General features: G+C 44.3%; 1 protein-coding gene across 6 annotated transcripts in view; it reads left to right on the top strand.

Moving 5' to 3' along the window:
* Positions 1-16703, top strand: part of LAMA3 (laminin subunit alpha 3) — a 254952-nt gene that overhangs the window by 177929 nt on the left and 60320 nt on the right. For 5 of the 6 annotated variants that reach the window (XM_045781833.2, XM_045781832.2, XM_045781831.2 and 2 more), the window contains 4 exons: positions 873-1103; positions 5056-5169; positions 9949-10058; positions 12458-12538. In XM_045781833.2, coding sequence (XP_045637789.2) covers positions 873-1103; positions 5056-5169; positions 9949-10058; positions 12458-12538 — 536 coding nt within the window. The other variant, XM_045781838.2, reaches the window with a different exon arrangement.

The raw sequence follows: 16703 nt of genomic DNA, 5'->3' as shown, positions 1-16703 counted from the left end.
TGTGATGACATTATGCTAAGTAAAATGAACCAGTCACAAAAAGACAAATACTGCATGATCCCACTTATATGAGGTATTTAAAGTAGTCAAATACATAAAATCAGAAAGTAGAATGGTGGTTGCCAGGAAGGGGGGGAAGGAGGAAATGGAAGTTATTGCTTAATAGGTACTGAGTTTCCGTTTTGCCAGGTGATAAAGTTCTAGAGATCTGTTGCACAACGATGTGAATATAATTAACACTATTTTACTGTACACTTAAAAATGGCTGAGATGGTAAATTTTATGTTATGTATTTTTTACCATCATAAAAGTAAAATAAGATAATATAAATGTGTGTGTACAAGAAGAGACTGTGCTTTCTGTCCCAATTATGTGCACTTAATGAATGATCTAGCTGCATGACCCCGTGGCTTTCCATGTGCCTCTCTCCTATATCGTTCTCACTCAGTGTGTGCTTGCATACACAAAAGTGCATTTTAAAATAAGTATAACACTGGGAAATCTCATTGCATTTTATTGTTCCTCATTTCCTGCCTTCGTTTTTCCCCTTTCATGTGGTGCTCTCTTCTTGGGAATAACCCAGGACACCTGACTTCTGAAAACAAATCCGCTATCTTCTACTTACTTTATTTTATTTTGTTTTGTTTTATTTTATTTTATTTTATTTTATTTTATTTTATTTTATTTTATTTTATTTTATTTTATTTTATTCTGTTCTATTCTATTCTATTCTATTCTATTCTATTCTATTCTATTCTCCCATATGCATTATAAATGTCTTTCCTTTGACTTGTGCTGGATGTCTGCCTTTCTGAAAGCCCCGGAAGTGAGCTTGCGGGAGGGAAACCTTGCCTCTCTGTTTTCACGTGTAGGGAAACTTCAGACACGCCAGCGGTGGTGGCCCTGTGTCCCGGGAAGAGCTGATGATGGTACTTTCTAGACTGGAAGCTGTGCGCCTCCGAGGCCTCTACTTCACTGAGACACAGCGGCTCTCTCTGAGCGGGGTGGGGCTGGAAGAGGCCTCTGACACAGGAAGTGGACGCAGAGCACATCACGTGGAGATGTGTGCCTGCCCCCCTGACTACATGGGTGACTCATGCCAGGTAGGAAGTTCTCCTCCACCGTAAAACTCCCCCTGGGACTCCTGTGGCTGGCCCTCCTGTCTGCCACCTGGCACTGCTGGGGGGTCTGCGGCACTCTGCCCATCGGACAGGTATCTACTGGGCTCTGGCTTCTATCTTCCCTGGACCACCTCCAGGTATTAGATAGGAAAAAGAAATTACAAACATCTCAAATTCACCAGGAAAGCCACAGGCACTCGATCGATCCTGGGGGTTGTTGAAGTCAGGACTTTCTGGGAAGTAGGAAGGAGCCCGTCAGGAGCCCAGGATTTGAGCCCCTGCCTTCCCGTTAGGTGACCTGGGGTTCTCAGGCTGTTCTCTAACGGAAGGCCCCTCCGACACCTGCTGCTGATAGACTCAGAGCCCAGAGAATGTCCTGATTCTTCCAGGGGAAGTTGAAGCCCAATTTCCTAGCTCCCAGCAGACCTTCATATGAGGCCCAGCCAGCCTGACTTGTCCTCAGATGATTAAAATGTGCCGTAAAATGAAACTGTTTCATATCTCAAGCTGAAAGTATGTTCTCTTCCTAATGGGAGGGAAAGAAAGCACAATGTTCAGTGTAGTTATTAGGAAATAGCAAACATTGTCACTTGGCCTATTCCCTACACCCGGCGTGTATACATTTAACAACATCTTTCCCTTTCTGTCCTCGCCCTCGATAGCAGGAAGCCCCCGGGGGGTCTGCACACACGTTCCTTTTATGACCTGCAAATAGCCTACCTGTCCTGGTTTTCTGGAGATTTCTGTCTTGTAACATTTAGTCCACAGGTGCCTACCTTCTTCTCCCCCCCTTCCTTCTATCTCTTTTCTAGCCCGCCTAAATAAAATCATAGCCCCAGGGAAGGAGTGGAACCTCTCGATTACCAGCCTCCTGCCCAGGGCGTGTTCTTTGCACATGACTCAGCCTGTGATTTACAGCTGCTCTAATCGGCTAGTGCCGTCTGCGGGGTAAGGTGGGTAGAAGGTGATGCCGGCCCCACCTCGCAGGAATTACAGAGCGGCGTGCTTCCCTGTGGGACTGTTATGTGTGCTCTCTCACAGGCTGACTCATGGGTGAAGTTTCCAGGTGGGGCCTCCTGCCGCAGACAGCCTGCCTTACCTGAGTCAGGCGGGCCTGGGCGCCGAGCAGGAAGGGCGGGTATAAGAGGGAGAGGCAGGGGTTTGTGCACAGGCAGCAGGACGCGCGGGGACCAGGATGCCCCCAGCAGTGAGGTGGTCAGCCAGCAGCGCCGGATGGCTGTGGATCTTTGGGGCAGCCCTGGGGCAGTGTCTGGGATATAACTCACAGCAGCAGAGGGTGGCGTTTCCTCAGCCTCCCGGTCAAAGCCATCTGCAAGCAAGTTATGTGGACTTTAAACCCAGCCAGGTAACATCCCTTTTACGTTCTGGTTTGGGATGGGAAAGGGTTCCTAGCTTGGTGACATTTTAAGGTAAGGGGATGAATGAGGTATGGGTGGGCTAGGGGAGGGGCGCAGAGCCTCCCTGTCCCGTTGACTGGCAGGGTTTATTACGGTGCCTGACAGATTGCTCCCCTGAGCTGTTAACCACAAACCCTATAAACATCAGCCCACCTGGAAATGCCCGGACAGCTCAGAGTTTGAATGCTTGTGGGATGTTAGTGCAGTATGAAACTTTCTGCCCTTTCGAGAGTAACCCAAGCCCCAAGACAAAAGAGTCCAATGCCTGTAGACCTCCAAATTCTGCTTGGAAGAAAATTTACCAATAAAGTAATAATCCGTGAAATCCATGTTTAAGAAAAGTGATGAGATCAAATTTGTAGAATACCTAACAAGACAGCTTCAATTTGCCAGGCATTAAACACTCATAAATTCTGTGCACTCTCTCTCTCTGTCTCTCTCTCTCTCAACTTTCTGGATATTTACATGTATGCTCAGAGAAATAGATCCTATGTCTACTGAAATAGCTCTAAGAACCTGATAGGGACATAATTTTCTCATTTGTACTACAAAAGTTCATTGGAAAAGTTATCCTGAAAAGTTGTCATGTAAAAAAGTGGTTAGTTGCTAAAATGCTTTACTGAAATAGTATATTAGGATATGTTCATTTTCACGTAGGGTAAGTCTTCAATACAACCTGTGTGCTTTACAGAGAGAATGATTATATTTCAGTAACTGACAAACGGTCTACCTAAGAGTCACGTGATAGGTATAGAACTCTTGCAGGGTACTTTTTCTGTTTCTAATCAAAAGCAGATTAGGGTGGGTGGTTTAATTTTAATCGGGATGGACTACCTTCCTTCCAAAGCATGTTTAATTAAGGCTTTTTACTCAGGCATGTTGTCATAAATGAACCTTATATATTTATTTATTTGGATAATTTGTTCTTTACCAAATATGATTGTTTCATAAGCATATAACATGATATATGGTGGTAATTAAGAGATACTTAGTAGTACCTCTTAGTAGTAGAGAGTATTTGCTTATAGATATGATCACACTACCAGTGGCTGAATTTTGTTCGAATGTATCTCTCAGTCGTGTTTTCAATTAAAGAACATTCCTTTCATGCTTCGGTTCTCCTGTAGACAAGCCTATTCATATAACGCATAAAGCAATCTCATTTTTTGCAATAGCTTCTTTTGCCTAAACATGGTTTCTAATAGCTGAAGGGAAAAATATATTGGAAATTATTATCGTGTTATTGCGTACAATGTGTAGTAATTGGTAATTTGGTGAGAAGTTTCAATCAGAAACTGGGATATGGTGCTCTGGGGAGTACATGGGGCTTCTTTCAGCAGCCCCATCAGGTTGGCTTCTTCCTCTTGCCCACCTGACCAGGTAGAGCCTTTGAATAAATGAGAATGAACGTGGACGGTTCATTTTAAAATTTCCCTTGATTGTAGCCTTAGAGTCTTACAGACATAGTGCTGTTGAAAGAGGATTAGATAAAAGATGATGTTTTTTCTTGAAATATTATTTTTTCTGGTTATTTTAGATGGGGCATCTGAGGGGGTCAGTTAAAGAAACTGGGGGCAACATTTGGTTTTAATCAGTGTACTGATTCACTCTGCCAAAACAAGCAATATGTCGATGATTCTCTTTAAAGACAAAAATCTAAATAATTTTTAATGGCTGGTGTTGGAAGAATTGTTTCTTTTTCTATTGGGGGCATTCTTAACTAGAATCTTTTTTTTATATATATATCAGTTCATCAAAAGAAAACTGTAATTCCTTTTATCTGTATGAAAAATAATGACTCGTACTAGAAAGACACAATGTGTAGAGATAGGAATAATCAAAGCAGTACTGAACTAGAGAAGAAGACCCCACCCAACAAGATTCCCTCCAGCTGGGTCTGTGTGTGTCCCATGAGAAGCGAGCACCCCTGCAGGGTTCTGTAGAGAATGCAAGCATGCTCCCCTCCCCGGGGTTCCCTGTTGTCCACAGACCAGTGAGTGGCATGACATGATTCCTCTGCTTCTGCCATTATTGTCTCGATCGCAATGAAGACTTCAGTCCCCCTTCTTCCCCTACTGCCCCCCCCACCAGTCCAAACCCATTCTTGGAGAGGGAATGCCTATCCAAAGAGAACTTGAACTTGACGGCATTTGCTTAGAGACCCTCCTCGCTAAAGACTGATATCCTGACCCTCTTTACCCCCCTCACCCCTCCACCCCCCCACTCGCCCTAAATCGGTTGAAGGAGAGGAAGCCATTTCCACATTCTCCCCCTTTCTCTGATGTCCCCCCACACGGCTCCTGCTCCGGCACAAGCACACACTCCCACCGTGGTATGGAGACAAGGTAGAACGGACAGAAAGAGCCAGTGGACCAGCTAGCGTGTGAAAGTAGAAACCCACACATCAATTAGGGAAGAAAAGACTGAACAAGCGAATGCTGGACAGTCAGAATTGTCACATGCTTTGGATAATAATTCTTTCCTTATATTGACTAAATGCTTTGTTTGAAAAATAGGGTTGTAGCCCTGGATACTATCGGGATAACAAAGGCCCCTATACCGGACGATGTGTTCCCTGCGATTGCAATGGACATTCCAGTCGATGTCAGGATGGCTCGGGAATATGTATCGTGAGTAAATTGACACTCTGGTGCTACTGACAGGCAATCTGTGTCTCTCTGTCCCCTCCCCCGCCCATCCCCACCCCCCTGGGCCCTGACACATCAAATTTCACATTTCCAACCAAACCCTAAATAGAGGTTGCTGCGTAAACATAGGAGGCTCCAGCGTTATCGGGCTGAATTATTTTACACTCTGATTTTTCCTCCACTTTAACACATGCCATCGGAGAAGTCCTGTCTGTGAACAGTGAAATTACACATTAGCTTCTAAATCTCTGCTTCGTTGAATGTGGTTAATGGGTGCATCCTGGGACTTAATTCTTGCTGGAAGATAGCAAATCAGAGCCACCACTTTGGGCCCCTGTTTGGTTGCAGTGGCAAGAAGTTGCAGAAGGGGAGCCTTGTAACTTGTTCAGTGAGCCTTAGACTCAAGCAAGTAATCGGGGAGGAGATGCTACGAAAGACTTAAGGGGCGCCCTCAGTCACTCAAACACCAGCCTTCCACAGCGCCGAGACAAAGTGGACTTATGCAGGAGGACAGGTGACGTGAGTCCTTGCTGTCTATGGCATATCCCCTGGAAAACAATCTTCTTTTTTTTTTTTTTTTAAAGATTTTATTTATTTATTTGACAGAGATAGAGACAGCCAGCGAGAGAGGGAACACAAGCAGGGGGAGTGTGAGAGGAAGAAGCAGGCTCATAGCAGAGGAGCCTGAGGTGGGGCTCGATCCCACAACGCCGGGATCACGCCCTGAGCCGAAGGCAGACGCTTAACCGCTGTGCCACCCAGGCGCCCCTGGAAAACAATCTTCTTTGAGAATATTTAAAAAAATATTTCCCATAGGAAATTAGAGTCTCAGGACATTTTTCTTCTGTATCCTTTTTGGACATTTTTTATTCTGCCTTCCTCTCTTTCATCCCTGGGAGCCAGGGCCTCCCTACCTTGAAGGAGAATGGACAGTGACAGAGAGAGGAGAGAGCATCTGTACCCCTAGAAACACAAGCCCCTACTTCTGGGGTGCTATGTGGAAACACATTCTTCTGGCGCTGATTTCCTTTGCGTTGTGAAATGCATCGAGAGTGTGTTTCAGCTCTTCGAGTTCCTAGACTGTATTAAGCCAAGTTCAGCATGTCCCAGGGAACTGTTTCCTCTGCAAGATGGGACAGGCTGGGACAGGACCTTGTTGTAAAGAGCCTGATAGAATATTCTGTAGGACTTTAACCTTGTAAGTTCAAAAGGAATAAAAGACATTGGGAAAGATGATTTTTCAGCTCCTAAGTATTTTTATATAATAGTTTATGCTTCTCATACTGTATGTTGTGTGTAACACAGGTAGATGCTTTAATTAAAAATAAATATTTACCTTGTCACCAAACCATTGCTAGATGTCGAGTCCACTTTATAAAAGCTGCCAAAGAACAAAGTAGGCATTCTCTGCAGTCCGTTCACCCAGTGAAAGGATCACTAGTGAGTCATAATTCATCTGTTTTAATCAAACAGGAAGATTTTCTTTCCCATTTCCTTTCTTTGTAGCTCTGTCTTCACTTGTCCCTAATGGCCATATGGCCTCTAGGAAGAATTCATTCAGGAAACCCTTACTGAGCATTTGCTATTGTGGGAGGTACTGAGCTAAATGCTGTGGTTAAAACCATTCGACACAATCCCCAATCTCACGAAGCCTGCTGTCCGGTGGGGAATGTGCCAGCGCGCGTGCGTGCGTGCACACCCCCCCCCCCCAACACACACACAGAGGCACGGAGCCCCGCCTGCACTCACTTAACCGCTCAGTGTCAGGGACTGAGCGCTGCCATTGCTCTCGGGGTGGGGGGTGCGGTGCCCATTGCAGGGGGGCCAAGGGTGCAGCCCTTATTCTTAAAGAACAGTAATGACAAGACCAAGTACTTGTCACCATCAAATGGGCTGATTCCTCTGCAAACTGGCCTTCACCACTCAACATCCAAAGTCAATTTCTGAAATCTGGGACCTTCACCCATGCACAGATCTCCATGTTGTTTCAAGAACAAACTTTGAAGTCTGAAAAGTAAGTCACCCAGGTCCTTGCCGGCAAAGCCTTGTGCATCCAGGAGCAGCAGGCCATGTGTTGCGTGGGTGTCATCAGCCTGAAGGACTTGCAGTGACAGGCCCCTTCTCTTCACCGAGGCCCTGCCTCTCCCTCTTCTCTTTGCCAGCTTTCTCCCCATATCTCCACCTCTCCTGCACTCCCCTGGCCTTCCACTGTCTCCATCACCCCTCATCTACTTCTCTGTTCCCATGTCCCTTCCTTTGCTTTGGTTTTCCTTCATTGTTTACGCCCTGCCACTTGAGCCCTCAGCCTGACTCATCTGAAGCTCACAGACGACACGGGGCTTCCCTGAGGCTCATGGCCGGATGTCCACACTCCTGGGTGTGTGCTGCATCCAGCTGCATCCCAACCCACTTTGCCCTTCGCCCTCCAGGATACCAATTGCTTCATGTTGCCTACATAGACACTGCTGGGCTCCTGTAAGACAGCTTCTGTGCACACCGTTCCCCGTGCCTGCTGGGCCCTCCCTTCCCTTCTCTACCCAGCAATTCCTCTCCTTTTCTCCTCCATGCAGGAGGCATCATCACCTCCAGAAGCTCTTCTCAGAGGTTCCTCTTGCTCTTAGAAGATGCCGGCAAATGTTGGCCGTCATATTTTCCACATTGTATTGAATGTGTCCACTCACAGGGTTCTATCTGCTCCCTGGTCAGGGTGCTGATCCATCTTTGCCTCCCTGGTACTTAGCATGGGTGGACACATAGTAAATGCCCAATGGATGTTGGTGTCAGGTGGAGCTAGGAGAACACATGCTGTGGGAATGGATGTAGACTCTTTCATTCATTCATCCATCCATTCATTCATTTGCAGTAAACCACAAGGAAACTTGATAGGTGGATGTCTCAGATTGGCACGATTGAGAAAGACAGCTTCTAGGGTAGATGCTCTCAACTGCGGGTGGAGGTATTTCAGACATTCTTATGGGAACTTATCAAGCAATGCAGGTTCTCACCCCTTTTTACAATGCTCTCCCCACTCCTGAGGAGGACCAGAGTTCAGGGCGTTTTCGGTAGGTCACAGATGGCCACATCGCAATTCTTGTTTCTCCACGTCCTTGCTTCCCAGTGTTTTCAGCTCAGAACTAAATAGGTATAGGATTAACATATATCTATTCAGCAGCTGTAGTCTTCATTAAGATTGCCATTTAGAGTTTAAAAAGAAAGGAAAGTAAAGTGGAGACGTAACTAATTCGTTCAAAAGAATGCCTGTTTTGTGAGCGAGGCAGGACAGCAGAGCAAGGTAAAGGGGAAAGAGAGACCCCTCCGTGGACCCGATAGCCTGCAGCGTGGATTTGTTTCGAGCCCCTCCACGCCCACAGGAGAAACCTCCACGGTGGGGACATTTGGGGAAAGAGGGATTCAGGGCAGGGATGAGCTTTCCGGTGATGATCCCGTGTCAATGTGTGAACAGCATCTCTTGTGTGTAGTATGATTTCGTATCTGGAAAAGATATGAAAAGGTGTCTGAACATCTTAGTGGCTTGTGTAATTGGCCGTTATTCAAAGGTTTGGGAAGGCTGGATCTGTTTAAGCTAAAGAAACTGATGACATGATGAGGAAGGGAGGGAACATCTCACATTCTGAGCCAGGCCACGCCCACTTAGGATATACGTGTGGGTTGTTTTTTGCAACCAGGCTTCAGATGTTATTGCAAACTCACATCCATTAAAGTTTCCTACCAAGCCCCATCTCTGCATACAGAGGGAAGGTATATGAGCAATTTTTAAAATATTATCCTTATTCTAGGCCATATGATTAACACAGAGTATCTCTGAATTGTCAAATGCCCACAGTAAGGGGAGTTTTTCTGGCTAGTTTTGTTCATTTAGGTATTTATTACTAAAGTAAAACCAACAAATGTCACACGGGGCTAAAAATTCCACAAAATAAACAAATTTGACACATTTCGCTAGGATTTGTCTCACCGGACTGTTCAGTTGGAAAGTCGTCTCATCTCAATGCTTTATTGAAGAACAACTTTCAATAGACATTAGCTCTGACGTGAAAATAATTGGATTTATGTAAACATGTAGGTAAACTTAACATCTTGTTTATTTGAGACACTGGAATTAAATTGAGGGCTTTCTTTCTATACGGTGCAGCTTTTCATTGTTTTAACAAATCCCACATGTTAAAAACTTACTGCAACGATATTCCTCTTTAGTATATTACCATTAAGTGAATTACAAAGCCATATCAAGTTAACTTTCATAGAAGCTGTTCTTAGGGGTAGAGGGAGGGAGTTTGCATTTTGCTGAGGCTCTAATATACTTTTTAAAATCCTCCCAGCAACCTTGGAAAGTGGGTATTATTTCAACTAAACATCCTAAGAGAATTAGAATTGTGTGTAAATCATACATCAATAAAACTGATTTGTAAAAAAAACACTGAGTCTCAGAGGGGTGAAGATTCTTGCCCAAGACAGCCCAGCTGTGAAACATTGGAGTGAGTCTGGATCCAGCTGGTCTTTCTCCATTTCATCCTCCCAATGCAAGCACCGAATAGCTAATGGGAGGGCGCTTACATTTTTTTTTTTAGCACCAACAATAATTGGATAGACAGGAAAAATATAGCATTCGTGAACTGATATCACCATACAGGGTCAGAGGACTTGAGTTATAATTGTGTGAGTAATGAAGGTGAAAATGATCTTAATAATAATAAATGTAATCGGCCACTATTAATTAATTGTATGTTCGTCTGTCCCAAGAACTGCCAGCACAACACCGCTGGAGACCACTGTGAGCGCTGCAAAGAGGGTCACTACGGGAATGCCATCCAGGGAACCTGTAGCGTCTGCCTGTGTCCTCATTCAAACAGGTACTGGGGGAGCTTGAAAATAACCTATGGAGACAGGAAGTAGTTTGGTGGTTGCCTGGGACTGGGGATGGGGAGTGGGGAGTGGGGGGGATAGGAAGTGACTGCTAAGGATGTGGGATTTCTTTTTGGGGTGGTGAAAATGTTCTAAAATCAATCATGCCAATAGTTTGCACAACTCTGTGAATCTACTAAACGCCGTTGAATTGTACACTTGAAATGGACGAGTGGTATGGTATGTGAATTATAGCTCAATAAAGCAGTTATATTTTAAAAAGAACACACAAAAATGCAAAACAAAAGCAAAACAAACAAGAACAGTTTTTCCCAAGTATACACTTGTGCGTTTTTCCTTTTCCGCTTTCCTTTCACTCTTCATTCAATGGCTAAACATTATTTGCTGAGCGCCCAATATGGGGCTAGGAGTTAGCCTTCTCTGGGTGCTGGGGCAGCTAAAGTAAAGAAGACTGGCAAAGACTTCCATCTCATGAGGCTTCACCTGGAGAACGTGGGCGGGGACAGTTGTCACACTCGGGAAATAAATGCACAAATAAATAAGTGTAATTTCAGATAGAGATGGGCTATGCGGTTGATAACAGGCTTATGTGATTGGTAGCGAGCGAGCAGACTTTTTACAGAGAGTAGGAGGGTTTTCTGAGCAGGGGCCAGGGAACAATGAAATGGAGCAAACGGGGCAATATCTCAGCAATGAGGATCTGAGGCAAGGAAAAGACAAGAGACAACCCCTGTGATGACGTGTTCGTGGAGTAAGGAGGTGGCTGGAGCGCAGCGTGGGAGAGGGCCAGGAGGCGAGGTGGGTGGGGCACCCAGGGTTCGGACCCAATAGGACTTTGCAGGCTCTATTAAGGCGCTGGATTTATCCTTAGTGTGATGGAAGCCACAGGCCAGTCCTGAGCCACGGAGTGATGTGACCTGAGTTGTCATTCAGACTCCAGCACATAGGTCGCAAACTGCCACTTACAGTTCATGATAACTCAAATTCTATTTGGGCTTGGTACCTCGTCCTGTTCTTGCACATCATGACACGTTCGCGGTGGGTCCAAGCAAAATCTAACATGTAACTAAACGAAGCAAAAGTCGATTTGAAAATCAGGAAGATACCTCTGAAAGTATAAGCAGCACATAGCTCAAAAAACAAGTGCAGACCACAAGGCTGATTAGTGTCAGGCCAGTATCTGAGAAACTGGCCACGTTATCAGAAGTCGCTGCCCAGATGTGGCTTTTCTGAAGATGCGTGTTTGAAATGTGCACCCTGTTTTGCTCTCCGTGTATTTGATACTTCTTAAACCTGCTCAGTCTTGTGGCTTTATTTGCAAAAGGATTTATCACTTGATACTTGCCTAGACTTGTTGGAACAGAAGCCAGAGGGAGGAGAAACAAGCTTTTCACAGGGTGCTCGGGGAAAACTTTTCATCTTTGGTTGCAAAGTGTATTATTATCACGAAGGCCAGCTCCTGGCTTTCATGCAGTTGAAGTAACGCACAGTTCCTCAGATTTATCAATGAAACACTATTTTTATCTAATTCTCCCCCCAGCAATATTTATACTGTGGACGAATTTCTAACTTCTAACTTTAGAAGTATATATACTTTAGAAATATAACTCTATCCGTCTATTAGGCCAAGAGTAGCTTCCTAGATAAGAATTCTCTTATCAGCAAATGATAAGTGGAGTTATTTTCCCTTAGATTTACTCAGTGTAATGTTCACAGACATTTCTCAAGGCAACAGAGTTTCTTCATGATCTGCTCACTTAATTTTTTTAAAAAAGCGGCTTCCCAAATATGCACTAGTTTAGGATGAAAAGAAAGAGAATCGAAATACCACAACTGATTTGAAAAATGTAAAAATCACCAATGATTGTGCCCACAGAAATACCTAGACGGGCAAGCCCACTCTGTGCCTTGGTCCCTCTGGCCCGGCCCCTTTTCTTCCTGGGAGATAATGTGCCCAATATGAAAGAACTAGAGTAAACAAGGAGGAAAATTTTTTGAGGAATCAGAACTGTCTGTTCTTTTTTTCTGCCTAGACTTGTTTTATTCCTTCCTTGTTATTCCTGGAAAAATGCTGTTGTAATCATCTCTTCCAAAGTGAGTTACTTTGCTCTGTCTCAAGTGCAGGAATGTATTTCTCTAAGCCAAAAATAAAACCAAATAAATCCCTTTAGTCCTTATTTACCAAGATATGCCCAGTGTGAGCTGAAATAGTACATCATTATCTCTACAAGTCTTAATGGACACATTTTTCTTCATATAAAAAGCAACCAGACTCTTGGTGTCTGTTTCCACTTAATGAAAGTCAGTGCTTTGTGGCCAAAAAATAATGAGCATGAAGCCTATCGATTTATGTTTTTACTGAGGCTTTTTTCTGTCTTCCTTCAAGTTTTGCCACTGGCTGTGTCGTGAGCGGGGGAAACATGAGGTGCTTCTGCAAACCCGGATACACAGGCACACAGTGCGAAAGGTGGGTGCTGCCCCTCTCCCCATTCCCGCCCTTCCCCCACTGCCACCCTCCCCGTCCCTCAGCCCCCGCCAGCCCACGGGGAGGGTGGGCTCGGCAGTCAGTCGGGCTGCAGCGGGCAGGGGCTGTGGGTGGGGCTGCGCTGGGGCGTGGCTCGGAGCTGGGAGGGGCTGTTGGTTTCACGGAGGCTGGAAAAAGGTCCCTAGGGAAAAATACAAGACTGCTCACTTAATAAATTATTAACGTCCTTCTCTTTCGTGTTTTTTACGTGTTTTAGAAATTTGAGAATGAGTCCCAACATATCATAGCCTATATACCTCCAACACACACCCCTACATACTCCTATCCCCCTTCACACTCCCTGGTACCCCTCCCTCTCCACATCGCTACAGACTTATACCCCCTACTTGTCCTTACTTAGTCCTACCTCCATATAAATTCTTCCTTACCTACTCCTACCCCACGTATACACATCCTTACACATCCCCACCCACCGTACACGTGTCCTTATATATCCCTTCCTGGCACACATATCCCTACCTAGCCCTAGCTCCGAATAAACTCATCCCTACATACTCCTGGCCCTACAGATGCATCCCTATGTACCCCTACCCCACATACATCTCTACATACTCCTGTATGCACACACACGTATCCACAGCCCTAAATATTCCTACACACACACAGGCTATCCCCTCTCTATCCCCACCCACTACGAACACCTGCAGGACAGTCTGTGTCATTCATTTCTGAATCACGACTGCCTACCGTGGTACTGTTCATGTAATAGGTGTTCAGTAATGAAACAAAAGAATAAATGTTGCAAAATGGAAACTATAAACTTAATTACGAAGGGCCACAGAGCCAAGCTTTAGTTATTCAGGAACAAATTTTCATGATTAGCTACCATACATAAGGCACTGCCAAGCATTACAAGGGCTATAAAAGGTATTCACAGTCTACCTGGGAAAATAGCACATACATATTTGAAAAAGTAACAGTATAGCATATGAATCATATGGACAACGTATTTTTAAATTTAAAATAATTTTACCATAAAATCAATACATACTTGTAAAAATAATGTAATACAGGTGAGCAAAGAACCAACGAGGCCCACTACACCTGTCTGTAGCCCTATATGCTTGTGCATGCTCACATATAATCCTACTTATAATCATTTTATTTACAGAAAACCCCATTTAAAACTTGTATATTCTTACAGATCATTCTGTGTGCACATGTTTTCTTAAAAACAGGAGTAGATTGTCGTTTCACTTTCTGTTTCGACTTGTTTTCTCATCTAGTGGGAGGTTAGCATGATCTTTCCGTATCAGTAAGTATTCACTGATAACACTGTGTCAGACCCGAGAAGTTCTGGAATCTACTGCTGGTCTTTGAGATCGTTTTACTGCTTTCCATTCAAAGCAGCGGTAAGAGTAGATCCTTGCAGCTAATTATTTGTGTGCATAAATCCACAAGATATAATTAATAGAAGTGGGTCCCTTGGATCAAAGGACAGGTGCATTTTTCAGGTTTTTGATATATTTTGCCAGATTACCCTCCAGAAAAGTCATCCTTGTTTCTGTTCTTACCAGTAGCAAAAGAGCAAGTTCTGTGGCCAGCGATACTAGAAATTTTTAAAATATTTGCCAGTTTGATAGGGGGCAAATGTATATCATCTTAATTTGCATTTCTTTGTTTAATAATTAGATTGGATTTTTTTCATGTGCTTATTGACCATTTGTAGATCTTATTTTTTGCATTGCTTTCTGGGTCTTTTACTCATTTTTTTCTAGTAGAATGTTCTTTCATTTTTTTAAATTGGTTTGTACAAATTCCTTGGAAGGGAATGAACCCTTCGTACTATATGTTGCAGATATTTTTCTCAGTTTGTTTTTTGTTTGTATGGTTTTTTTGGCTTTTTGTTTTGTTATATGTATCTATTCTTGTATTCTTCAGGCGGTTGGTCATTGGGGTCATGCTTAGGGAGGTTATAAAAATGTTTATGCATTCTTTTAGTACTTTTATAGTTTTATTTCTTCATGTTGGTGAAAATTTAGAAGCTAGCCTTTTGGTGGTGTCATGGCATCTTACATGACAGGTGGATTTAGGGTCAACATGTGCAGCCAGAATTGGCCAGAGTCCAGGTAACTCTGACTATCCCAGGAACCCATCACCATGACCCAGGGCCCATGCTGCATGAAATGCACATAGTAACTGACTGCATCCCAGAGCCGCGAGCAGCAGGGTGAGATGTTCACACTAGGGGAGGCACAAGGAAAGTAGGCCAATTAGGGGTCTGGCAGATTCCAATCCCTCATGTCACATTCACTGCGGGAAGCGTGCTCATGGAGTGAATGGGGACAGACACTCCACTGCTTTTCCCTCTCTTCCTCTCATGCTGTCACACTCTTGTTCTCTCCCCCACCTCTCTTTCTTTTGTCAAGTACGTGTAGTTGAATTCGCTAAAGGTCAATGTGCACTTACACAATTTCTACATAAACTAGACTCGTCTCTGTACATTTAATTTGGTCTTTGTGCCCTTATCATTTCTGTGTCATTTCTGAAAGTATAAAATGCCTTTCGATATTTGGTTGAGCAAGGCTTCGCTCATAATCCTTATTTAAAATGTTTTCCTTGGCCATTCTGGCATGTTATTTTCCTGGATAAACTTTAGAAGAGTTTTATCTAATTTCAAAAAACCAGAAAATGTGTTCAGCTGGATTTCATAGGAAGAAGGCAGGGCCACTCTAGACTGGAGTTATCTGAGACATTTGATGGACAAGGTGGGACCTCGGTAGATGTAAGGGATGACAAGAGCCCGGTGGGGCTGGAAGGTGGCTCAAGTCAGGGAAGTAATGCAAAAAAACCCAAGGGCCTCAAGGATATTTGCCATAAGAGGAAGGTGCGACTGCCTTATTATGGGGATCCTTGAGCAGCAGCTAAGGGGCTGGGCACTGTCCTGTGGTGAAAAGAAGCAATTTCAAGGTTCTTCTCTTTTCCATTTCCAGAGGAGGAACATTGCCCACAATTGCCTCACATCTATTATTCATTCTTTCTTTCAATGAAAAACGTATGGAGATCCTAGTACATGCCTGGCACTGGGCTAAGCACTAGAGACACGTTAGCAGCTGGAGCACAGACTCTGCCCTCAGGGTTTTACAGTCTAGTGGTGGGCACATACAAACCAGCAGCTGAAGCAGGGACCGAGAACATAACCAGGCTGGGTCAGGCTGCCTGGGCTGCTGTGGGAGGGGCCTCCAACCAGCCTCCAGGGGTGAGGGACCGAAGGGGCCGCCATACTGAGGCAGGAAGGGTGGTGGGTGGAATGGGCATTGGGAAGTTTCTTCCAGGCTCTGTGGCTGAAAAGCTGTGAGACTCCCCACCTGGGAGAGGCATCCTGGTGAAATCCTCCTCAGGGTTCTTGACAAACAATGAAGCAGAAAACAGCAACAGACTGGCTGAGACATTCATTTGGCAGGCTGCAGATTTGAAAAGAGAAATTCTTAATTAACAGTTCTCACAGCTTCTGTTTGTTACATTTGCTGTCTCAGGAAAGCAAATGAGTGTTTCTTAAATTTTTTTTTAAACTTTTCCACAGGTAAATGCCATGTTAATGTCAAATTTTTTCATTTGTTAAGCATTTATTGAGGACCCACTCTGTGCCAGGCATCATTCCGGCACTAGTCATTAGCCATGCTGTGGTGGCTACAAGGACAGGATAGGGTGAAAAGGAAAAATAAAAGCAGGAGCCGGCCGGGCAGAGGAGGGAGCAGCTAATCTGAGTACTGGGGTAGGAAAGGCTTCCGGCGCATACTGTGCTCTGGGGCACATTTCTCCCTCGGCCACTTAGAGCCACAGATGACAAATATGTTCTCTGCTCTTTATTTGGTGTCCCAATGCCATCTACGAAATCGGGAAGTTTTACTTCAGTCCGTTGTGTTTGGACACTACCTTAAAATGAGAATAAGGGACCCAGTTATTTCTGTAATCGGTAATTAACACTTTTTGCAAGAGTGAGGAGGAAGTGGAATCAAACTTCCCGAATAGTTACGTGACTTTAATGTGAACTATTTTGTAATTACGTATCTTTTACGTGGAAAGTTTAGATATAGGGGAGCCATCTAAAAATAAAGTATTTAAAACATAGATCTTTGGGTGCCTG

This window comes from Ursus americanus, chromosome 19 (genome assembly GCF_024610735.1).
Source record: "Ursus americanus isolate L20-20 chromosome 19, mUrsAme1.1.p, whole genome shotgun sequence".
NCBI lineage: Eukaryota > Metazoa > Chordata > Mammalia > Carnivora > Ursidae > Ursus > Ursus americanus.
Note: the sequence above shows the minus strand (reverse complement) of the source record. Positions and strands in the feature narration are given on the sequence as shown.